Below are 25,910 nucleotides of genomic sequence, written 5' to 3'. Positions count from 1 at the left end.
ACATGTTCTCACACATTCACTTTCTGACATAGTTTATGTATATGTCCATATGAGTAAGTGTTTCATTCAAATGCTGCTTTCTTACATAATAACGTAAGAGAATGTGTACACAGAAACACGCAGACTGCAAGCCTTTCTGTTTCTTCAGTTTACATGAACGTATAGCAGTGCTAGTGTATAGGGATGGGCACTGTACAAGAGCAAAACTCCGCTAATTATGAGCTCTTTCATTTCCCATGATCTTTCTCTCCTATTAAAATTTTTCAGGCCTGGGGAGATGGCTCAGTTGGCAAAGTGTCACCACCCAAGCATAAAGACCTGAGTTCAGATCCACAGCACTTACGGAAAAAGCCATGTGAATTGATGCGTACCTATAATCCCCGTACAAGGGGCAAGAGATAAGAGTGTCTCTGGGACTTGTCATTCAGCCAGCCTAGCTACATCAAGACCCCAGGTTCCCTGAGACACCTTTTCTAAAAGAAAATAAGGTGATGCATCTTGAGGAACGACAGCTGAGGTCAATTCCTGACATACTGTCACAAACACCCACTGGCATGTACATGCACACACAAACATGCATGTTGTGTTGAAGCATTAACTGCAGAAGTAACTTCTTGCTCATTAAAGTGCAAAGAATTAATAAATGTTCATTTAAATGAAGTCAGTGTTTTAAAGATTCGAATGTACTCACTTGGCTTATGTCCTTCTGCTGGGTTGTACCTAAGTAAGGGATAGTTTCTAAGTAATGCCGTGAGGCAGTTGCTAGAGAAGAACCTGGAGGATTCACCATTGAGAGCTGTGCTTCAAGAGGGTCCCCAGATGCTCTGGATTGCCCTTATTGTGTGGGATAAGCCTACCAAGGTTGCTGGGCACCATGTGACTATGAGGCAAAGGTAAGTACCACTGTTAGCAAGTGCAGCTGCGGTTTTTATACCTGGAAAGGTGTAAAGATTGAAGTCAAAAGAGAAGTCACAGAAATCAAGCCAATGTGGGGTTTTTTAACCTTTATGAGTATTTACAGTTTAATTGTAGTTTATAAGTACAGGGTCTTGCTGTGGTATACTCAGGGTTTGATCAGTAACCAGTAGCCTTTCCCTATTATTCATGTCTTTCAGTTTGGAAATGGGTGTCTTGTCAAACATATAATTAATGGTATTTATTAAATTATATGACTACAGAAGATCAACAAACTGTACTATTAACATGCTGATTTGGATCAAAACCTTACATTTTTTCTGAACCCTTTTTCTATTCTGCACCCTCCATTTTGCCACATAATTATCAGTTTCCCTAGCAACACTGTCGGTTCACAGTGAGATGTGGAGACTACTAATTCTTCCTGAAAGCGATCCCTGCTTGTAGTGGAGGTAGAGTCCATCCCTTCGCACTTTAGTAATATACCTATCAAGCCATGTTTATCCAGTTTTGCAGCCAGTGACAGCCAATGACAAATCCTGAATTCAGTCACTTGATCACATAGCGTAAGTGGCTTGGCTAGTGAGGAGATGGAATGTTCTGGAAAGCACTTTTGCAAGTTGATTCTTTGCTTCTGTTGCTAGGGAACACTGAAGACTTAGAGATTGAGGGAGTAAGGCTGCACACCCACCACCACCCACTCAGTACTGGAAGACCATCGCCACCCTCTTTCTGTAACACAAAGTCCAGGACTTACAGTCACCATCATGGTGTCTGCCGCTTAGGTGCAGGGTTTTCGTGCTGTCTTTCAGGACTGTTCAGTTCTTACCTGCATCCCAGTTCTGGAGGGCTAAATGGAGGTTTTAATGGTGTCGGGCTTGGGGCAGCTGCTGATATAGGTGAGTGATAAATGATAAATTGTGACAGAATGAAATAATGGGGGGGAGGGCGGAAAGGACCGAAAGCATCCATTCCTCCATTCCTATACACTGACCCGTGTTCTAGAACAGAGCTTCCTGACAAGCTCTAGGAAGTTAGTTGACTCGCAATATTGGAATTCCAGTAATTTTGAGAAATAAAACTAATTTTCATATCTTACAAAAATGTACCACACTTAAGTTATCCTTTAACACTACTTGTATGTATCTTTGTCAGAACTAGTATTTCATTAACATTTAGTAAAAGGCCAGGTGTGTGATCCACTGCTTTAATCCCAGCACCCAGAGGGCAGGAGTAAGGCGAGCAGACCTTTATGAGTTCCGCACCAGTGTAGTCTACATAGCAAGTTCCAGGCCAACCAGAGAGACACAGTTAGAACCTATCCCTACCCCCAAAAAGTTAAAGGTTATACATACAACTTCATTATTTAATATATTCTGATTCTTTATTATCCACATAATTATAGAAAACAAATTTGATAATTTTTCATCAAGAGTTTTAACACACCTCAAATCCCCTCTATTTTATAGTGTATAATTGTCAAATATTATTTTTCCATCTGTGAAAATAGTGTTTTTTTTTCTCTGTAATGTCTTTGGTTAGTACTTCAGTAACACTGGTCTATATGAATTCTGTACCTTACTTCCTAGAACCTAGTGACATCTGTGACTGAACTACCATGTTGTGTCATCATTAGACCATGAGGTTAAACTTAATTCTGATAGATAACCTTGAAAAGCCCCTGAAAGTCAAAATGTCCATCCTGAGCACCTATATAGTTCATGATTCTTATGATGGTACTGCTTCAGCCACAGATATTTAGTCTGTTTTCTTAGAGAGTGATTATGCATGTTCCATAGACTACTGAAAGAAAGTGTGGGCTGGATAAGAGGGAGTTAGATATGCAGGGAGATGATTGTTGTCATGATGAAAGGATCAGGAAAGTGCAATCTCATTTAAAGTCATGTGAACACGGAGTTTCTGTTTCCTGGCATGTTTTCAGTCACAGGCTTGCAAGGTGAAAAGGGGCTGCGGGGTAGAAAGAGAATGGCAAATATGTAACAAGGGGCATATGAAATCAGACATGGGAAAGAGAGAGAGAGAGATACCATATTACACATCTGGAGAATAAAGAGGGAATTCAGATAAAAGTTGCTTCAAATCAAAATGACTTTTGTCCTCCCTAGTTTATGCATCCAATAAGAATGGGGTCATTTAAACTGGCAAAGTGTAATCGCGGGGTAAAGGTGGGCTTTAACTATCTAAAAAAGTTTTGGTTCGTAACATTGTAAATGTTGTCACCACTTGAAGTTCAAAGGTAACTGAGGTGCCTATAGGAATGTAATTCAAAGATCCCTGTAAAAGATGGGCATTGCTACCAGGTATTTCTCACAAGTATGTACTCAGCAGCAGACTCATGGTGAGAACACACTGAGTCTCATCTGTGGCAGAGTGTAAATACAGAGGGTTCCATAAAGAACTTCATAGTTGGTGTTGGGAGGGTGAGAGCCTGACCTTTAATCCCTTGCACCTGTGTAAAAATATGGACATGTTAACACATCTGTAGCCCCAGTACTTGGGAGCAGGCAGAGATCATTAGTCATTGGAGCCGAATGTATGAGCTTGGGTTCTGAGAGACACACTGTCTCAGACATTGAGATGGAGGGCAGTCAAGAAAGGCGCTCAAGGTTGACCTTCGCCTCCATAGCCAAACACCCAGATCTTGTTCCATTAGTTGCTTACTGCATTTAAGTACCAACTCTCCCATCTGTTGAATATTAAGAAGTTCTTTAATGTGACTTACCTCATAAAGGCAGAAAAACTATTAAAGAATAAGCATATGGTGCTGATAAGAGAATTAGGTGAATTATCTTAGTTAAATTCTTGGTGCGGAGCCTATCTCCAGCCAGAATTTAGTGCTGGCCACCACCCTGGTAGTGTAGACAGCAAACATATCACAGAGCATTCCAGTTGTCCCTTTACAGCAATCCCTGTACTCTGTAAAATTGTCTTAGCTGCTTTATTCATCTTAAACTTTTTATAAATACCATGAAACAATGAGACATGGCAAAGACCTAGTCATAAGAGGTCCTAGCTTGGTGCATCCTCTGCACCTCAACGTTGTGTGTATTCTAACGGGAAAGCTCCAACACCTGTAATGCTGGAGGGAAAAGATTGTATCACCTGCCTAAGAACACAAAAAATCTCACCAAGTCCTGGTTTCTAAATGAACCTGAGAGCTGATGGTAGATCTGGCTGGGAGAGGACTCCCACTGTCGCCATGTGGGTTGACACAGCTGATTCAGCAGCAACTCTGCCAAAGAATGTGCTCTCGTTAAAAAAAAAAAAAAACAACAAGTCTTTGCTCCTTGCAATTTTTTTTTGTAGATGTTCATTGCTTTTGATGTGTTTTGAGGTAGATCTCACTGTATAGTCTGGACTGCCCTCAAACTTGTGATCCCACTGTCTTGGTGACCCACATCCTGGGATCACAAGTGTATATTTTAGTGTTTTGTGTTTCTTTTTTCACAGTACCCTGTAAGTATGAGAATCCCAAATGGTCCCTTGAACTTTCTCTCTTGGAATCTTACCACCTGTCTGCAACATGTTTGACCACAAAGTGTACCTTGTCAAATCAAGTACCAAGTGGATGAGAGTTCTGTGAAATTTTATAGTCCACACTGGTCTCAGATTACATATAACCAGCTAGGTCTGGAAATGGGGAAAGCTCCCTGTTTAAGAAAGCTGGAGTTTAGATTTAATGTACATGATAATAAGTTAAGATTTCTCAATAGCAACACAGTGAGCTACCTGATGTGTTGGTCCTTTCTTTGCCTGTTACAATATTTAGATATGTATCTAGAAATAGAATTTCTGTATTAAGGAGCCAGTCAATAAAGATAGTTGTGGAGTGGTTATTCCACAGCATCACTCTTCTAAACACTTTGAGGTCTATTAATGCATTTAACCTTCATAGCAATGCAGTCATTATGCAGTCATTGTCATTCCCATTCTGCAGGTGAGGATCCTCAGGGACCTCCGAGGGGTTAGGTAAATTGCCCAGTTTCATGGCGTGGCAGCTCATTTTGGATTCAAGCTGTAGGTCTGCTCTTACAGTGACTATCTCACACTGGCTCTCTGGGATGCTTAAATCTACCGCCTGGATACAGTATGCATCAGCCCCCAATCCCAAAGGGCCCATCTTTTATGAACTTGCAGTCTCTGTGAATAATATGCAGATACTGTTTATGTGTCAAAACCACCAAGTGCCTCCAAATGCCCAGCATTTCAGTTGACAGAGGCAGAAACGAGGTAACACTGTTTTAGAGGGGCCCAGTGCATAGCAGAGTGAACAGTGGACTCCATTCTTATGCAGCTCCATTCCTGCTCTCCCTGCTGCCTGGGTCTGATCCTCCAGCTGCATTCCATTTGCGTCAAAAGCAACGTCAATCCAGTGGAAAAAGAACCAAATGACTCATAGCAGTGTTGTAGGGAACTAGTCTCTGTTATATGATATATAATATCCTAATTTCATAAGCATTTTCATCCAGCTACTAAAATCATAATTAAGTCCATTAAGTTGTTTTAAAGGATTCAATTTAACACAATAGTGAAACGAGTCTTGAGATGCAAGTATTGCCATGCCCCACCCACTCAAAGTTCCAACATTAGGTCCTGTCTAGAGGGTCTCTGAATACATCCATCTGTATTTTTTTATCTGCTTAAGACTGTTCCACATTTGTATTTCTCACTGCATTTGAGTGGTAGGCTGCTTCGCAGACTGGAGGATCTGACAGAAAGAATAAATCAGGAAGCAGGAGAGAAAAAAGCAATTTTCCTGTCTGCGAACAGCAAAACAAGATACACCAGAAAGAAGAGGGAAAGGGATGCCTGAGGCCCGGGGCTGAGGAACCATGTTACCATAGAAATGAGGATCTCTGTTAGGAAGGACTGGCAAACATGGCCAGCTAAGCCCTTTCAGCCCACAGCACATAACTCAGAGACTGAGCCTGGTGGATTTCTCCTGCCACACTGCCATCACCTAAAGTGACAGCTAATATTTTAGGGTAAGAGTTTTATTCCTGGGATATATATAAAGCCAAATAAAATCCCTTAGGGTTTGGTCCCCATGATGTGCCATGCAGAGTTACACTGGGCATGTATTTCTTTATAGAGAAATAGAAAAAGAGTGCTTGTGGCAGGTACAAGAGCAGCCCTGTAGGAGCATAGACCTGTACATGTGAGTTCTATCTGAACTATTCCACAGAGTGACTGTATGTACAAGTTAGTGCACAAATAAGCAGCTACCTTCGAGCCTCGGGCTGCTATTAGGAGGCATAAGGTTGACCAGAATCCCAATATTCTTTAGAGTTGTAATACTGTGATTCCTAAATTGCATAGTGGAAGAAGATAATACCACATGATGTAGAGCAACCCAGATGTCTGCTACCCAGCAGCTGGTGTCTCCTGTTTCCACGCATCCTTCCTGGCTGTCATTGGGCATCTTCTCATAGACAGTGTTCCCTGTGTGTAAGTGCTGTCAGTGTGACAGTTCTCAGCACCATTCCACTCTTGAGGTTCTTTTAAAAACCATTCCTCTTTTCAGGGTGGAAAATTACTGGTTTGTAATCCATAATCTCTGCAATAAAATGCCTCTGATACTTGCTTTAGACTTGCAAACATTGTGGGCAATATGGTGTTGGCCTCTCAGAGAACAGATTTGAAGTGCTACCTTTTAGACTTGCGCTAAGTGAATTTTTTCTAGACATAATTGCATGCCCAGTCAGTTTACACCTGATGAGGGGATGCTGAAGCTGATGTTCATATTGCCATTTGAGATTGTCTAATAGCTGAACTAGCTGATTACTTCCTTGTAACAGGACCAATAGTCCCTGCTTTCTTCAGTCTTATGCCTGCTTATGAGTCCTTCTCAATTCCACTCACTTCATTCATTCAGCACAAGCAGTGGAGTCACTCGTACAGTTCTGCAGGCAGGATGCTGCGCTGTGTTTAAAACCAGGATTCTATTACCAAAGGAACCGTATTTCCACAAGTGGGCTGTGCATCTTCCTTGGGTACCTTTGCTGTCTACTAACCGAAGTTGTTAGTAATCCAGCCAGTCATGAGACCATCTGTGAAGCAATCTGTCTGTACGTCTCAATAGGTCTTACCTTTTCCACATTCTCTAATAAACACAGAATAGACGCTAGAGAGCTGAATTTCTTTAGACGGGTTGCATCATACATGATTTTGTAACTTTTAAAACACATCTCCATGGTATTAATATTGACTTTTCAACACTAGCTAAATTGGAGTGGATAGTCAGTTGCCTGGGAGACAGAGCCCTGGAATAGTCAGGGCAGTTCATCAGCTAGCTGTGGAGAGGAGGGCAAGCTACTCCAATTTTCTGGGCCTCAAGAGAGGAAACAACCAGCTTGCTTGTTGTCTCATGGGTCTATAATGAGGAACAAGCAAGGTGTAGCATGTGACAGTGCTTTGCATTACAGAGCATGCAATCCAACTCCAAGACAGAAAAGATGGAAGACGTGCATGAACTGTGGTATTTTTAATTATGTTATTGCTTTCATCTGTGTGGTGTTCTGCATTTTTATAGGTAAACAGAGATTGTAAGGTTGACTTTCTCCCAATTATCACAACTAATGAACTCTTAATGGGCAGCTGCAAATATAGATTTTATTGGAGGGAGGAAATTAAAGCGATGAAGGCAACTTTTTTTTCCTCCATTGGCATGTAAAAAGTAAAGAGACTACTAATTAGAAAACATCTATATTCGCCTGAGTGACCTGGCTTCTCCCAGTGTTCCTTCTTCACCCAAGTATAGGAAATGGAAAGTCAGACCTTCTGTAAACATTGTCATTCGGAGATGTGTCTCCCGGGCAAATGTATGTTGAATTTTATTTGTTAGAACTATATGCCAAGCACTCAGTTTTATAAGTAAGAGAGAAAGCACCCGAGGCCCCTCAGTGTTTGTGTTTTATATGTTTAGAGCCCATCTTTAAGATAATGCTATATAAAGGAATTGCCTAGGCTAATGATTATCATAAGAAATCCCTTTCTATTTGTACAAGTCTATTTTAGTTATTTGAATTATGTGAGTTATTTGCTTACTTTAATAATTTAAATCCAGGGTCACTCAATTAATTTCTTCAGAATAACTTTGTTTAATGACTGCCATCCTGAAAAGATAAGATGGGATTAATCATCACACAATTTTATTTCCAGTAAGTGATCGAGTATATCTATGTAAAGAGTAGTTCCACTTCAGATAAATACTTTCTCTCTAATCAGTACTCATACTCCTACTGCAATACGTGTGTTCATGGGTAACCTTTCTCTGCCCTCATTTACACTTAACAAGATTAAAAGTATTAAGAATCAATTAAAGAAGACCCCAGGAAAGTTCTTGGTAGCCTCTATTATCCCTTCTACCTCTTTCTCATCCTTTCTGCGGGTTGTGGTTTTCTGACAGAGACTCACCCGTGTTGATTTTGAATTCAAGATAATTGTTGTGCCTTAGCCTCCTTAGCGCTGAGATGACGAGTTCTGCCATGCCCAGCTGCTGCTACTATTGTTTTCGTCTGTTTGTTTGTTTTGCTTTGCTTTTTCCCTCCTTCCTTCTCTCTTTGTCTTTTTCTCTTGATTCTTTTGTACTTTAGATTTAAACTATTATGTGGATGTTTTGCTTGCATATATGTATTGTGCACCGCATGTGTGCCTGGTATCTGTGGAGATAAAAAGAGGGTATCAGATCTCCAGACGATTGTGAGGTACCGTGTGGGTGCTGGGAACTGATCCTGGGACCTCTATGAGAGTAACAAATTCTTGTAAACACTGAGACATCACTCTAGCTTCTTCTCTTGAGGTTCTTAAGATGTAAACATTTCTCTGTGGGAAACTAATATGGTTTGTGGTGAGAAGAGAAAGTGTTCAGAAAAAGAAATGAGACAGAGGCATCAACACCTTGGAATATAACCCAGAAACTAACGCCAGAAGACAAAATCTTTCTCCTCCCTTCATACTACCAGAAGTTACACACTTGGGGTGGTTCAACCGTTTGTCTGTCTGTGTAGCCAGGCCTTCTAAGGAAATACATTTATTATAAATGTGCCGCCATTAAATACATTCTGTTCTAGTTTTTTTTTCAGCTTTTGTTTGTTTTAGCAGAGTTCAAAAAGGAACATGTTAGATATTCAGATACTATCAAGACCAAAGTTGTATAACCTATTAGAGAATTTTGGGGATCAAGGTCACCTTTGTTACCCATATTTGACTTTGGCAACTAGACTTCATTTATAGAGTTTCTAAGGTTTCTTGTAACTTACCATGCCCCAACATGTGTGTCCATAAGCAAATGCAAACCTTTGCTTTTCTAGATGTGTTGCAGAAAGGCTTTATGCTCTCTGGATGATATATGGAACATTAGACAAGCTGGAAAATTGTCACCTGTACCCCTGGTCACGGATAACCAATGATTGGGTTTCAGTGTCTGTGGTCTCTGCCAAGAGTCTCCAGAGTTTTCTCTCACAGATTATTTTGCTATACTCTTCCTAGACTTGAATGAAGCAGTCCCAGAGACAGAGCGCCTGGATTCAAAAGCACTGAAAACACGGGCCCAGCTCTCTGTGAAGAACAGACGCCAGAGGCCCACAAGGACACGGCTCTATGACAGTGTCAGCTCAACTGATGGGGAGGACAGCCTGGAACGGAAGGTGAGCACTTTTCCTGGTCATCAGATGTACATTGGACGTGATGGCTGTTTTATTAATAGAGTCTGCACCCTCCTTGGAAAGAATTGGAATAGTTTATGTCTTTGTCTCCTGAATTTTATTCAATTTACTATACAGTTGTCATTTAATTCTTTTCTCCATCCATTCAGTAAGGTAACCAAAAGCATTTTCCATATTACCATGTTTTGTGATGATACCATTGATATTCAGCTGTTGGTTTAATCTAGTAGGAAATAATGGAGATTCAAGTAACTGTCTCTACATGTTTAGGTGGCTTTGTTAGCTGCACTATTTATTGGTGAGTAGTTATGAACTATGCGTTCTCAGAAATAAGCCAACATACACAGGTTTCACTCCCTAAGAAAAGACTGGTCCCTTTCCAAGTAAATGCTGCACAGCACTGACACTCGGTATCATAACTTGCTCTGTAACCTCTTATATCAACAGCCTTCAGACAGTCTCTCTAACCACACACACGTTACCTAATCGCTTCTGCCCAAGGGTTGGAGAGTTTCTTCTCCAGAATCAGATTCTGGGGTTGCACCCCTCACCCCTGTGGCTAGCCATGAGGTCTTCTCATCTCATGACCTGACCGAGTCTCAAGAAGGATCACGGCTGCCAGAAACAGACACTTTCTCCTCTGCCTCGGGAGACACTTCACCCTCATCACCTTCAAAATCCAATCACGATACAGAGGACTCTCCTTGCCACCGTCAAACAACCAAGACACCATTACATGAAAAAGGTATTGGATTTTGTTTTGCTTTTCTCTTTCTCTGTCATCTGGATCATTAGTACCTCAGCTTGTACAGTATGAAACTAGATTTTTCTCATACGCACTGGTCCTTACAGTCTGCTGCTTTCCTTCTGTATTAGTGGATGAGAGAACTCCCACTTCCGTGTATTTTTTTTTTGTTTTGCCTGGTATTTTTGTCTCATTAGCTTTCTCCATGTTGACTATTAAAGGAATGTTCTGTAAGCTGTCTAAAGGTTCTGTACACTAGATCCTGGAGTTTCCATGAATTCTTAATAGACGCATGAGGGGAAATGTGAAGACGGAATGATGTCAGCTATTACCAGTTGATTGATTTTTATTTAAATAAGTTTTCACAGTGATGATCATGATGGTTATCACAGTAATGATTATTACAGTAATGAGTATTGCAGTGTGTATGATAGGATAGCAATGGTAAAAATAAATGCAGATCAGGTATAGCGTTAACAAACTTGCCTTTAAACTTTTTCTGTTTATTTCATGTGCATGGGTGTTTTGCCTGTAGGTATGTCTGTGTACCGTGTGCATACATTGCCCTCAAAGGTCAGAAGAGGGTATCACATACCTGGAACTAGGCTAATGGGTGGTTGTGATCAACCGTGTGGGTGCTGGGAATTGAACCCAGGTCCTCTACAAGAGCAGCCAGTGCTATTAACCATGGAGCCACCTTTGCAGACCCTATACTTGTCTTTTTAATCATTCATTTTGGTATATAGAAACAATAAATCTATGTTTAAATAAATTAAACAGTACAGAGAAATTTAAAGCATGAGGACCCCCTCTTTACATATGATATGTTCCTTTAAAGCAACATTGTAGTATTGGTTATGTTATTTTTGTGTACATAATATAATTTATACACATATACAGAACAGAAATTATTTTGATGTATATGTGTTTTGGTTTATATACTTGAATTTTTACAATACATTCTTACTAATCACATGACTCTGAAACTTTGTTTGGCAAATGATACTTTATTGGCACGTATCTTTGAGTATATATTTAAATATCATTAGGTCTAGATATATGTAACTGTCCAAGTGAAACTCTGTATTTGTCTATTAAGAATTATACATAAAAGCATTTGTAGCAAAGACTGGAGAGATGGGTCAGTTGGTAAAATGCTTGTCACCCAAATGTGTAGACTCCAGTTTTGAGTCCCCAGGATCCAGGAGGAATCTAGGCATGGTGGCATATGTCTGTAATCATAGCGCTGGCAGTTAAGGAATTTGAATGAATACAGGCAAATCTTTGGAGCTCACTGGAAGCCTATCTAGCAAGGTCAGTGAGCTCCACAGTTAATGATCCATGCTGTGTCAAAAAGGAAGGTGGGAAGGAACTCAAGTAAGATGCCTGGCATTGGTTTCTGGCACAGAGTCACAAAAACACACACACAGACATGCACACACAGTCACAAAAAGACACACACAGGAAAAAAAGTAATCACGGAAGCCCTGGTGTGTGATAACAAAACCAGTAAAATGGATAAATGAATTGCAGTATATTTAATGAGCCCATACAGCAGGAAGCTAGTGAACTACACAAATATAACTGTGAATCTGTAGGACAGGACATTGACAGGGCAAAGCAGGTTACAAGAGCTATCTAATTATATTCATAGAGAGCAAAGCTGGTAGAGGTGTAGACAAAATTGTGGCATAGCAAATGGGAATGGCAAAGTCTGCTCCCCGGAGCGAGGGTCAGGAAGCAGCAATAGGAAGAGGGCAGGGGATCTTGGCCCTACCCACTGTAGCAGAGGGAGGAGTAGAAACAGGCTGTTCTGTTAACTTTTGCTGATATTCTCTGCCTGTGTCATAAATAGTCTGGATTTTAGCTGTCAAAGAGCACTGAGCATACGAAGTTAATGGGTGGTCTTTTAATATTCAAACAACTCCAAAGAACTGATTCTTTTTAAAAAGCTTAAAGCAGACCGAGGAAATAGACTCTTGGTTTCCTGAAGAGAAGATTTACATTGGTTTATAAGTTATGAAAGGGAAGGCAGCTTCACTAACTATCAGAGAGGTGACATTTTAAATTAGTTGCCAAATTGCCAGACCCTTAGACTAGATGGGACGAATCTGCCAGATAGTACCAACCATAGAATGCCCCAGACTCATGCACTGCAGGTGCCACTTTGTTCCACTCCACATGTGTTGTCTCTGCCAGATCACCAATTACAGGATTTCTAGAGCTCCTTGTGAACACAGAAACCCAGCTGACTCCATGGTGCTTTGTGACTTTTGGTCAGCGCTGGCATTCTCCTGGGTTTCCTTGACGGAGCCTGTCAGCTGCCACAGCTACCTGTCAAAGACAGGTCCTGCACACAGCTCTTCAGAAGCTATCCCGGAGGCAAACACTGAGTGTTTAGCAGAGGACACTAGGGGAGGCGAGGGAATTCTGTCAGGGCCACTAAACAATCAAACATGGTCATCAGGTTGGTGAACGGCTTGACCGTGCACTTGGCTTACTGTGAAAAGAATTAAAGACTTCAGAACTTCCATTAATTAAAGCATGGAACTCAGAGCTTGCAGATGCTAGCCAAGCATCCTACCGTTGAGCTGTCCCACAACTCTCAGTCCAAAGGCATGATGATCAGACAGAGGATCTCTGAGCCGTGAAAACTCCTGGGAACTTTGAGGAGCAGCCCAGTCTTACCTGGATTCATGCTGTTTTCCTTCTGACTGATGGCTGTTTTGAAGTTGGCAGAAGAGTAAAATGCAGACCTCAAGCACGCCTCATGAGCCCTGAAGCAGTAATGGGCAGGAGAATGAGAGACTCTCCATTTCCACAAAGCTGCCTTGTGTGTGTCTGTGTCACCTTTGGAATTAATCAGGACCAAAGAACAGGGCACAGGCCATTTCTTCTCCAGAGACCAAGATCTTGGGTTTCCCCTCTTCCGTTCTCCTGAGCTGACCACACTTCTGGGTAACTGAGCAGAGCAGGTCATTGAACTTTTACGTAGGACCAGCTTTGTAAATGGACAAGTACAATGGCCACTGTAGTGTCCTGTCTTGTTCATGGTTTCTAGTGCTGTAATAAAAGACCATGACCAAAAGCAATGCGGGAGGAAAGGGTTTATTTCATCCTGTACTTTCAGTTAACAGTGTATTGTCCAGAGAAGTCAAGGCAAGAGCCACAGGGTGCAAATCTAGAGGCAGGAACTGATTCAGATGCTGTGGGAAGTACTACTTACTGGCTTACTCTCAGCATTCTCTTCTAAACTGCTACAGCTCAGCCCACTGAACTCCCAACACTCAATGGCTTTTTTAGACCAAAGTTCCAAAGTCCTTCCATAATCCTCCCCAAAACAACACAGTCAGGTCTATCACAGGTCAGGTCTACCCCCTCAAACCTGCTACCAGCTCCAGATATAGTCAAAAGTTAATAATGAGATTAGCCATCACATTCTAACTGAACAGAGAAAAGTGGTGCTGGCACTTCATTCTCTTTTCCTTGTTGGAAGTTTGTAGTGTAGGGTTTCCCCTGCCTTCGCGTTCATTCACATTTATTCCTGTGTCCATCACACGCTTGCTGAGCATCTCATCTGCAACCGGAACTGTAACCAGTGACAATCAGAAACTGCATACTAGAACCCATGTCTTTCATGACCCTGTCTTCTTCGTCTTCTCTCTGTGTGTGTTTCTGCTGTTGGTGTTTATTCTCTCGGTACCCCATGCTCAGCCTATTTGATGGCAGACCTGCCCTCTTTGAGACCCCTTGCTCTACAACGCAGTCAGCATGTTGGAAAGTACCTTGCTTTCTTGGCATTCTGCTCTCAGGTTCTCCACACCTTGAAGGCTATCAGAGACAACTCATCCACTGACTGTCAGACAGTGCTCTACGGAGCTAGGGTTCTGATCATCAGTTTCCTAGATCCCCCAATTCCAATAATACACACACATCTAATCAAGCACAGAGTGCTGCCTTGTGCTGCCAAAATCTCTGAAAACATTCTGTACCAAAACAGTAATTTTCTAGCTTATTTTTGGGGGATCAGCTGACATAATAACTACTAGCCTTCATTCATTCCATTTTCTCCTAGGTGGTGGATTCATAAATCACAAAGTTACTCAGTGAGCATAAAATTGGAGTCAAATTAACTGGCTGTGTATACAGAATGTGCCATTAGCTTGCTGATGACCTACCCGTTTCACTAAAGCTTTCTCACAAGCCTCAGGGTTCTCCCACCCAATCCCCAATCAACAGACCTAAGTGTCATTCAGACATTCAGGAAATCCCAGGCTCTCTTTTGATGATATTGCCAGGGCAGCTCCAACAAAGGTTAACAGAATGGGATCCTCCTTCATTGAAACAAAACTTAAAGAATAAGACTCTGATTCCTAGCAATCCTTGCTGTATGAGACAGAGCCACTGCTCTGTTCTAAACTTGAAAATTCTGGTGTGGCTAACCTCTGGCACCTTTAGTGTGTGGCTATTAGCTCTCACTGGCTTTTCAGTGAGGGAACTAAAAAGGGCTTTGTGATACTCCCAGGTACAAATTTGACCTCATGTTTATACTCTTGGCTAACACTGCACCCAACATAAATCTCACCTCCTTAATTTGGCCTTGGGCCAAACACCCCATTCCACAGTGGTTTTCACTGTTACTTCTGAGTCCACCCCTTTGTATGCAATGACTGGCTTAGTAGTTAAGTGTGAACCAACATTTTCTCACTCAGGTTACTCTTCTTTGTCTTCTTGGTTCTTCAGAAAGAGTGTGGCAAATAAGTAATGCCTTCCCAGACAAGTAATGCAATCATCTGGATGGGGTTCACCAGCCAAATGCAACAGCCGCCTACCTGTTTGGAAAGGGAGTCTTACTAGAATGTAGCCACATTTTTTCTGTCACAGAAGCATGCCTTCAACCTACCATGGCAGAGCAGGGTGATTGAGAGAGACTGAACCTCTTCCCAGCATAAAATATTTGCTCTCTGGCCCATCGGGAGGAGGGAATCTTCCCGATGGCTTGCTTTAAAGTATGCTTCATTCTGCTCTTATTGTTGTATGAGCTCTGGATATGGCTAAGTCACTGGTTGCAATTTGTCTAGATTTTTAATAGCTATACACCAACACTTTCAGTTTATTGAGCTACTTCTGAAGATGGTTCATCCATTACCATGTTTTATTGCAGCCCTGAGGATAGCCTGTAGTCACCCTACTGTGATTAGAGGTTTTCTAAACATGTCACTGTCTCCACTTGCATATCATCATTTCCCTTATATTTAAGGGACATCAGTAGAAATGGAGTCAAACAAAATCCCATAACCGCTGCCTCCGTGATTTCCCTTGTGACTGAATGCCAGTTAGGTTAGCAGAAACCAAGACAATGACTCCAGGGGCTGTAACACAGGGTTCTGGGGCTGTTAGAGGCATGAGAACGCTTCCTTTCATTCCTGCTGAGCAGCGTTTTGCTGCGGTTTTATCGCTAACCTGCATAGCTGTGAGGCTTTGTCTAGTCAAGGTTAACTGTAAGTGCTCACTATCAGTTTTGTACTCAACTTCCAGAAGTTAGTGTTCTAAGTTTGTTTGACCTTTAGCACACTGCCTGATATAGAGCACTTCCGGAAACTTTCCAACTTTGCAAAACCTTTGCCTACTGCCCTTCTCGTTCACATACTGCAGTAGGCCTCTGAGCTTACATATAAATACCGCGTATAAATAATAGGTATAAATAAATACATGTGGATCCTGAGAATGGAGAAGGTGCATGCTACTCTGTTTGGTAACCACATAGAAAGAGCAACTAAAGTAAGCACCCAAGGGCTTTAAAAGCTAGGGAAAGCTAGGGAAGAAGGCATAGAAGATGGAGAGCTGGTGTGAGCAGACACATACAGGGATTCACAGGCATGAACTATCTCAGCAGCTGAAAGTGGTGGTTTCTTCAGGATAGTGGGATTGAGTGTGAACACCAATAGGTTTCATTTGCTATGATTCTATAATTTAAGGACCTTAGATACCTCACCCAGTATCTATTCTAAGAAGAGAATAAATAGAAAAGGATGGTGGGCATGAGGGAGCTGAATGAGGAGACACTAGGGAGAGCGCTGGAGAAGAGAGGAAATGTGGGCAGTGCAGGGCAGATGGGTACAAGAGCCTTGAAGCATGTGATGGTTACCTAGCACTGAGAAGAAAGCGGCCCATAGCTAGTCACAGGCTTGCGGCTTCAGAACACATGCTTTATCCCGAACAGAAAATAAGAAATCAGAGACACTGCATGGGGAATACTATTCACCTCTGTTTAAGGAGAGGGATTCCAGAGTTCACGAGAGAAACCAGGTCAGGAAATGGATCTGGACAATCTCATCATAAAAGAAGGGGCAGTCAAGTGTCTGATTGAGCAGATGTCACCAGGAGGGACTTTGGCATGTAGAGACCATGTATTTGTTTGGGAAACAATAACCAAGTTGCTGAAGCTTAAAGTTGAAGTGCTTGGTCTGGGTACCTGACCTGCTGATGGATCCCAGAAGTCATATTGGGGCAGTTTGTAAAACCTAATGGACATCTTACATAACACTAAGTAAATAAATGTGCAAAAACATAATACATGTCTTTCTTCAGCTCATACCAACCCCATGTTGGGTTTTTTTGCTGTCTTAAGGCTCTGACATATATATTAAAAATTAATTTAAATGATCTAAATGGTAAGGGGCACTATTCTTTAATCTCTCCTCTTCATTTCAGTGTTCCTTGAAACACACTTTGGCAAATGTGTGAGATAATGATGTGAGGTTGCCTAGCAGCAAGCCCTGTGATGGGCAGAATCAGGCTTTTAGTCCTAATCTGTCCAAATAACTACAACACTAACGGGTCACAGAAAGTCTCCACGAACATTGTCTCAGCTGTTCATCATACTACTCATTAAAAAAATCTTCCAGCTGCCCCTAATTCAGAAAATAATTAAGCAGGCTCCTGTTAACTTTGCACTGGCCTGGCGCTTAAGAGTCCTTTAGGATTGATATGGAAGAATTTGTCTCATTTGTTTCTTTGGCTTCTATTAAGAAAATTGAAAACCTGCCCTTTTTTTAAGTATCCATTAGCAAAATCACCTTAGAAGGTAGCCATTTTTTAATGGATTTGTGTCACATCTCTGGCTGTTTAAATCGGTTACTGAAAGAATAATCATGCAAATACTCATAATAAACATTTGGAGCAAGAAGTGGATTTTTGACACAGGCATCTATCTGATTCTTGTATTTCACCATGTCCATTTCAAAGAATTATTGTAATCTGCTGAGAACCATTAGCTAACAATGTGAAGAGCGTGTCTGCCCATGTGTTGTGCTGCTGCAAATACTTTGGAGCTGTATTGAGGAACAGGGGCTCTATGTGCTGGTGTCAGTTTAGAAATTTATCCTGAGGTAAACAAAACCTATAAACAAAATTAACCTTAAGGTTAATTGAACACTGTCTTAGGATGTCCGTTTTCCATACATTCAATGTGAGAATCCCTAGACATTAAAAAAAATATGCTAGGAGCAGACAGTAGCAATTAAGAAGAGAGTTTTGCACACACAAGCACATGGAATTTAAAATGCAATCTGCCAGTCATCCCAGATGATTGACTATTCTGAAATGTGGCTCTCAGCACTGTTTGCTGCGGTTCCATCTGCCTTGTCAAAGGTGGGATGCATGCCGTCGGTAGATCCTGACCCTACATTCACACTGAAGCCCATTCTCAAAGCCTTTCTTCTGGTGTCCTATTCCCCATGGCTGATACACTGCTGAGCAGTGTCAGCATCATTCATGGAGGTGCAACTCAGTCAACAGCAAGCCCTTGGAAGATTTGGGCATCTTCTGTGTCATGGTAGGCCAGAGAGTTGTGCTCCAAATAACTCTTAAAAAGAGCTTTTGAAAGATATATTTGGCTTCTGCTTAAGTAGGTTCCCCCATGTTCTGCCTTACCTGATCCCTGAACTGGCTATGGATCACTAGTATGAGAGAGTTCAGAAGGGTTTTATATATTTATATATATAACAACAGAAGCTGTAAGCTGCCAGGTGGGTGCTGGAACTTGAACTCAGGTTCTTAGGAAGAACAGGCAGTACTCTTAACTGCTGAGCCATCTTTCCAGTCCCCAGAAGGGAAATTTTTATTCTTGGTTGTTTTCTGAAGCTCCCAGACTTTAAGAGGTGATGCTTTCTCTTCTGAGTTGAGATTTGGCAGGGTTCCTTCAGAAGGCAGGAAAACCCCAAACCAAGAAAGCTATGGAAGAAGGAATATAGACCTTTAATGCCTATGTTGGAGCCAGAGCCAGGCAAAGTCACAGTCACACCTGCTTTGAAGTGCAAGTATTTATTCTTGCTCATTTCATTCATCCCCACGTGTCTGTGCTGTAATGCTCCCCATCATGGCTGAGTTTTTGTGTCCTGTAGACAGGACAGGCATTGTGTTCTTGTACATTGAATAACTCAGGCAAAGCCCTTATGTTCAGAGCTACATTGACTTTCCATTCATGGCTTAAAGTATGATGCTAACTGATCTTTTCCCTATGTGTATCTATGTCCTAGATGATGCCAGTTGCCCTAAATCACCAAGAATGCCCAGTTCATTTGTGGTACAAGGAGGAAAAATTAAGCAGAAGTTTGTGGATCTGGGGTAAGTACCTCCTTTTGGGAAAGCAGTTCTCCATAAAGGAAGATTAAAAGGTTGTGTTATCTTTCTCTTTCTGACCATGCGATGTTATTGTAGGGCACCTTTGCGAAGGAATGCAAACAAGGGGAAGAAATGGAGAGAAAAAGAAAAGGAAGCCAGTAGGTTTTCTGCAGGTAGCAGGTATGGGTGGGTAATTAAGAATATACATTTCGTTCTTTAACTCTGCCCCTTTTACTGCTAACCAAGGTCAGTGGTCAGTGTTTCTAAACCCAAGTGGATGAACCCAGAGTTGTGATCCCAAAAAAATTGAACCATTAGTTTATGGCTCTCTTTAGATACAGCTTTGGATACATCCATTGGTGGCTAACTGCCAAATTATAATCAAATGAACAATTTCATTAAGTATTTATTTAAATGCATCTGTGGATATTTTAGACATATTTCAGGTTTGCTATTTTTGCATTGGGTTTGTTGGTTCGTGGTCTGTGTTCTGTTCTGTTGGTCTGGCTAGTCACAATATGAATGCCGTCCTTCTTTCCACATCCTCATCTCCTGGGTTAATTTTGCACATGGCACTATGTTGGCATTCTATATGTGTGTAAGAAGGACCACCATCTCTTGCTGGACTCTGCTGTTTAGTGGACTTGCAAGCACTTTTGACTATACTTTCCTTTCAGTAAAGATTTTTTAGAGAGAACTAAGTTTTGAACAGCATGTTGTCAAGTTTTCCTTGGCCTATTCTGAGGTTATATAATTTAACATAGATTTATGTAGGGAGACAATAAATCATAGAACTCTGAAGTCCATATGTCTTGGATTGACTCTCAATTCTCCTAGTTCCTGGTGCTAAATCCTGGACAAGTTGTTCAGTCACCTCTGCCTCTGTTTTCTCGTATGAAATGAGTGTGATAATAGTTCTTACAAGGCTAGTGTGAACATTAAACAAGGGTGCATATGAAGCATTGTAAATGTTTTACATGTATCCAGTACATAGGTGGTATTCAAAAATAATATTATTGATGACAGCTTGCTGTTATTACTTATTAATATATTTACCAACTTCATTTAATCCTTTTAATAAGATACAGCTTGTAGTGCCGTCCTGTGTTGATGAAGAATTGCACCTTCATTAAATTTGGCCCATTTTCCCCAAATTATACATAAGTCAATGAGGACCAAGATGGAGTGTGTGCCTACTGTCTAGATGCCTCTTCAACACAGTGTGCCAACTCTGGTTGCCAAAACATCCAATAGTGACTACACATCTTTACAAAATCTTAGTGTTCTTTTGGTGTCATAGAGCAGGAAGGAAACACAAATCCTAACTGACTGTAAAATCAGCTGGGAATCACTTTTCCTCTTCATAGATTGTGCCCTGCTATCTCATTGTCTTGGGAGTGAGGAGAGAGAAATTCAAATTTAATGAGTTTTGCCAGTCTGGTTTTCACTTGTGCTGTCTCTACAATGGCTAAGGGGTAAAATGCTCTCCATATTTAGAGGGAATCTCAAGAAAATTAAATACATGTAAGACTACAAGCAACTGGAGCAATTTAACTCTGTGTTTTTAAAGGAAGGAACATAAAAATATCTGTTTTTGTACCTTAAAACTAAGCACTATTGACAATACTCAGGAAAAAAAATAAGCCACTTCCAGAAGAGCAGGAGCTGAGCAAAGCCACAGTGGGGGAAACTCCACTGTCCCTCCTTTGATCTTCCAATAGTACAGTCTTGTCCTCTTTGCTTCAAGGCTTGACCCAAGAGATGCTTAAGTATAGATGGCCGCAGAAAGGAGAGTGCTTGGCTGAGGTTCGGGTGGAAATCAAGCTTGCCTTGATGTTTTTAGTGGGTGCTGACTTTACTAGAGGAAAGACCACAGTGAGGAGGAGGCGGTGTCACCTGTACTCTGGTTACCACAGTTGGGGCATTTTGACCCACGCCTGGACAGCTCAGCTGTCCGTCCTGCTCTGTCTTTGTAAAACATTAGTTCTTGTCCCACTGTGTCACTGAACACAAATAATTCTACCAGCACCACAGAACAGTTTTCAGCTAGGATTGTAATTTTAGGATTGTTAGTAATTACAGTAGAATTTTAGTAGGATAGAAAAAAGGGCTTATATAATTGAAATAGAAAAACAAGAGAAGAGAGAACTTTTCTGTTTCACGAAAAGCAATTTTGAGCTACAAGAGATACTGGTAACACTAAGCAGAGAGCTTCTGTTCTCCTGTATGGGTTGGTAATGGACCCAGAGCCTCAAAAAGCACCTTGCCTGAAGAGCAGAATTACCACTGTGTAGGAGCTTCATGCAGTTGTCCCATGGGACCACTCAGGCAGGATCACAGTGCTGAGCCATTGCAGGAAGCATCCCAGGGCAATCACGAGGAAGAGTGTGGGATGGGCTCTACCCCATGCCGCTTTCTCAGAAAAGGCAGCAGAAGAGTCTCAGAGAGAGCTAATAATCTTATCACTTCAGCTTTTTGTCCTTCCCATTAGGTCCTTAGAATCTGTTGAGGTCATCAGTCAGTTCCAACCTGCACTGTTAGACTTGAAAGCGTAAGACTATCAGTAAATTTAGTCTGGGCTGTCACTTTTTCTTACCCACAGAGTTTACTCTGCTGTGTTTCTTGTGAGGACATAATAACTCAGATACATGAGCAGCGGGAGACACACAGAGAAAATAGATGAGGATAATGATCATAATAAATAATCCCAGAGAAGAAATATGATTTAGTGTGCCCAGTAACCATTCTGCTTTGCACAGCACCATAGGAGAGAGCAAGCAGAGGCAGCATCGGGTAGCAGAGCTTGTTAACCCTTCAGAGGTACATACCTGCACTACAGCAACAGCCATAGCCCATCGCAAACTTTAGGGAGGGACGGAGGGAAAGGTAGATGATGGTATGTTGGGGAAGTGACAGAGAAGGGAGATGGCACTCCTCTTTGGAAATGAATTTGCATTTACCTTAAAAGAAGGGACAATGAAAAGAAACCTGAGATGCAGTGCAGGGTTGTGGTCCCGACTTAGCTTTATGTGTCACCTGGCCTTCCATATGTAAAATGCGTAGCATCTAACTTGGTATCCATCTCTCTGTGCTCCATCGACTGTGGCTGCCACTGTCAGCTGTGGTTACTGAGCTGGTCTACGGTGAGATGTGCCACAGTGGAAAACGCAACCTCCTTCCAAAACTTAGTGTGAAAAGGAATAATAAACATCTTAGTATTTATAATATTAATTGTATTTTAAATACTTTAGATTTGGAGTTGTAGATACATTGACTATCAAAATTAGTGTAACTGCATCTCATCATGTGGTTACTAGAAAGTTTTAATTGATACATGTGACCCACATTATGAGTCTTATATTGTGCTGATCTGTGTGGTCACAAGAAAAATGAATGTTCATTAGATTCTAAATCATTATTATGCTGGCCTGTAACTAATCTGTCCAGTCATTTATTATATTCTACATTTAGTCTCTAAATACTTTGTTTACATTCAGAAGTATGTGTTTTGTCCTTTAATCCCAGCACTCGGGAGGCAGAGTCAGGCGGATCTCTGTGAGTTCGAGGCCGGGCTCCAAAGCAATACAGAGAAACCCTGTCTCGTAAAAAAAAAAAAAAAGTATGTGTTTTGCAATGCTTCAGAAGTAAACTACACAAAGGAAAAAAAAGTAAAGTAAAGCAAAAAAGTATAGTTGGTACTAAACTGCATCATGTTCAGCAACAACTTCATAGTAATTGAAAATCAAGGGCATAAGTCAAAGTTCAAAACATAAGTTCAAAACTCAGCTATGCCACTTATTTTAGGCAAGTTGTTTTACCTATCTGTGCCTCAGTGTTCTCATTTGAAAAGTGGAGTCATAGATAAGTCCTCCTGTAACCATCTACAGACTTTTGGAAAGGCCGAGGGGGGGTTATATTTCAGGACATGTTAAATCTCTAACAAGTGCACATTGCTGTCATCATCATTTCTAATGTTTAGAAAGTTCGTTTGGAAGGAAACAGCACTCCCTGTGTGTATTATGCTGGCAGGCTTGTCCATCCGAGGATGGCTTCCATGATACCTTGAAAATGGTTTGGAGACTCATAGATTATACTGCAGGCAGTCCTTCACAGACAGTATTTCTCTCAAAACCTCTAGATGAATTATGGCATGCCAGTGAGTTTGAGATTGGATCCTATGACAAGTGCACGGAGGACTGTTTTGCCCTGCTGCTAGGTAAGGCAGAAAGAAACCACCTGGTCGGCCGTCTTAGCCGAGTGGATAGATACATCCCCTTTAGCAGAACGGAGATTGAGGTAAATACACGAGTGTATACAGGAGAACACCTCATTTGTGCTTGGGTTGGGCCCAGAGAGTGTGCCACTAGGAGGTGCAGAGTCCCCTTTGCAGGGCTTGGTCTGGTTGATTAAGTAATTTAACAACAAGCCTGGTGGTTATCTCAGTGACTGTCTTGTTGGAGTTAGAGAAAAAAAGGGGGCAGGTGCTGGGAGATCTCAGCAGTGGCTGGGAGAAGAAATAAAAGAGGAAGGAATACCCAGACATGCCATGGAAAACCTGGGGCATGACCCCATAGTCTTTGTTCCTTGTAAGGGTGCACCCTTTGCAAAGGGTGATATGGACCTCCGCACACAAGGTGCACTTCATCCTTTCAGAGCAACCAAGGAGGAAATATTTAGCCATTACACTATGTGGTTTAACTGCGTCATCAGGTAGGAGCTGCTTTGTGTGGCTAGACCTCAGAGTGGGACTGAGAGTAAGGAATGAAATCACTGTACTCTTTAGCATCCTTAGCTGTGGTCCAGAAAGGGACTGGTAATTATATTTTCTGTCATCAGCATCTCCTTTAGCTTTGTGGTCCATTGGGTCATCTTTAACATTGCCATGGTTTTTAGAAGCTTGTGCATCTTCATCACTTAGCCACGGCCCCTTCTGTTTTGTTTTTAACCTAACAATGGGAAGCCAGTGCTCGAAGATGAATTAGAAGCAGCTCAGAGATGTCCCATTATTGTGATTGAAGTCTGCCTCCTTTTTAATTCTTTAATTTCCTATCTATCAGGTTATTGCTGATCACTGATCATGCCGTTTATCTCAGAGAAGCTGACTTATTGATGTCACATGTCCCAGCTGGGCTTGGGAGAAGTGGTTACAGAGCATGATTTCACCCCTCCTTCTGCTTGGCCTGACCTGTTAAGAGCACTCACCTTTGGGCAGCCTCTGAGTAACCTCTTGTTACTTAGCCTACAAGGGGGTCAGCTTCACAATCTGAAACTCAAAGAAAAAAAAAACATTCCTAACAAGAAAATACTTCTGAATGAAGTTTTTAAAAAAATGTCCTGTGCTCAGTCATTAGAGTGCTTGCCTGGTGTGCATGGGATCCTGAGTTTCACCCCCACGGCTAAAGTGGTCCAGTGCCCCATACCTGGAATCCCAGCACATGGGAGATGGAGGCAAGGGATCAGAAAATCCAGATCAGTCCCCGTGCTACATAGCAGGTTCGAAGCCAGCTGGGAGTTCTTGATGCTCTGCTTCAGAACAAAGAGAAACTTATACGTTTAAACACCCTCTATTAAATCTGTAACCGTAAGAGGACTCGTTACTCGGTCAGTTTGGTTGACCTTACATATAATAACACAAATGTAAAGTGAGCTTCATTGAGCTGGAGAGATGGCTCAACCAACTATTAAAAGACTTGTCAAGCATGCATGAGAACCTGGGCTTAGGTCCCTGACACACATGTAAAAGCTAGGCTTGACAGTGCACATCTAAAGCCCCATCAGTGAAGGAAGAGAGACAGATATACCTCTGGAGCCCCCTAGCTACCCAGACTGTTCAAAGGTGAGCTCCACATTCCGTGAGAGACCTCTGCAAAACAGTGAAGGTGAGAGTGGTAGAGAAAGACTTTTGACGTCTGATGGCCTCCACACACACAATGCACACCCAAATGAACGTGTACAGACATCACTGGAATGGAGGGAGGGAGGGAGAAAAATGAGGTTTAGATCATTAAAGTAAATTTAAATTTTCAAGGGTGTACCTCGGATACAGAGTGTGTGATTAGCATGCCTAAGGCTCTGGGTTTAAACCCAATCACCAAAATTAATGAAAATAGAAATTTTAATAGAACCAAAAGGCACATTTTGCTCAGATTTGGGATAGCACACTTTTATTGAATACTTAAGCAGTGGATTTGTTGTCCTGTAATTAACATCTGTTTTGAGAGCATAGATCTACATGATCCTTTTGCAATTTCAGCTTAATTCCTGCAGAGGAAAGGGAATAGTTTGATCCCCTCCTGGGAGTTAGGGCTGAGCTGTCTGCTGTGACTCTAAGATGGACTCTTGGCCGCTGATCAGAAATTCTGGCCAGAGCTCGGGATCTGGGAGCAGATGTCCAGGGTGACTGAGCCTGAATGCCAGATGGACATATTTCTAATGCTCCCAACCAGGCTCTCTAAGTTCCCTATGGATGGGTCTGGCCCCACAACCTCAGTCTCTTCACTGGGTCTCAGATCCTTTCAGAATTACTTGAGCTGACTTAGGTGAGTGGGACCCCGCACACACCCTCCTGTTACAGCTGTTACAATCTGCATGGTTCTGTGGTTCTTACTGCTCTTTTTGCCTGACAGTTTGCAAACTGTAAATGATGTTTTGATGATATCTTACTAGTTCTGAATTAAAACAACAAATATCACTGTAGGGTATTTAACTGAAAAAGTTGCCTTTTAGGGTGCCAAAAAATGGGTTCCCAAGTATATATAAATGAGTTAATTGCACAAAAATTATTAGCCATAAACCATTTGACCTCTAGGAAAGGTTAATACAATGACATTGTTAGCTGATGAAAGTTAAATTTGATGACAGTTGTTTCTTCTAACAATAAAGCATGTAAGGGTTACTATGGCAGGGAGTTAGAATTCTTTGATTTTCTTTTTCCCTTA

At 41.6% G+C, this 25,910-nt stretch overlaps 1 protein-coding gene across 11 annotated transcripts in view; it reads left to right on the top strand.

Moving 5' to 3' along the window:
- The window catches only part of Ppp1r9a (protein phosphatase 1 regulatory subunit 9A), a 251,376-nt gene that overhangs the window by 210,578 nt on the left and 14,888 nt on the right, over positions 1 to 25,910 (top strand). For 7 of the 11 annotated variants that reach the window (XM_005082908.4, XM_013122673.3, XM_021234600.2 and 4 more), the window contains 4 exons: positions 9,427 to 9,584; positions 10,104 to 10,347; positions 18,888 to 18,975; positions 19,069 to 19,152. In XM_005082908.4, coding sequence (XP_005082965.1) covers positions 9,427 to 9,584; positions 10,104 to 10,347; positions 18,888 to 18,975; positions 19,069 to 19,152 — 574 coding nt within the window. The remainder of the gene's footprint in view (positions 1 to 9,426; positions 9,585 to 10,103; positions 10,348 to 18,887; positions 18,976 to 19,068; positions 19,153 to 25,910) is intronic. The other 4 variants (XM_013122676.3, XM_005082909.4, XM_013122675.3 and 1 more) reach the window with 2 other exon arrangements.

This window comes from Mesocricetus auratus, unplaced genomic scaffold (assembly GCF_017639785.1).
Source record: "Mesocricetus auratus isolate SY011 unplaced genomic scaffold, BCM_Maur_2.0 Super-Scaffold_100019, whole genome shotgun sequence".
In the NCBI taxonomy this organism is placed as follows: domain Eukaryota; kingdom Metazoa; phylum Chordata; class Mammalia; order Rodentia; family Cricetidae; genus Mesocricetus; species Mesocricetus auratus.
This window is presented reverse-complemented; position numbering and strand designations above follow the sequence as displayed.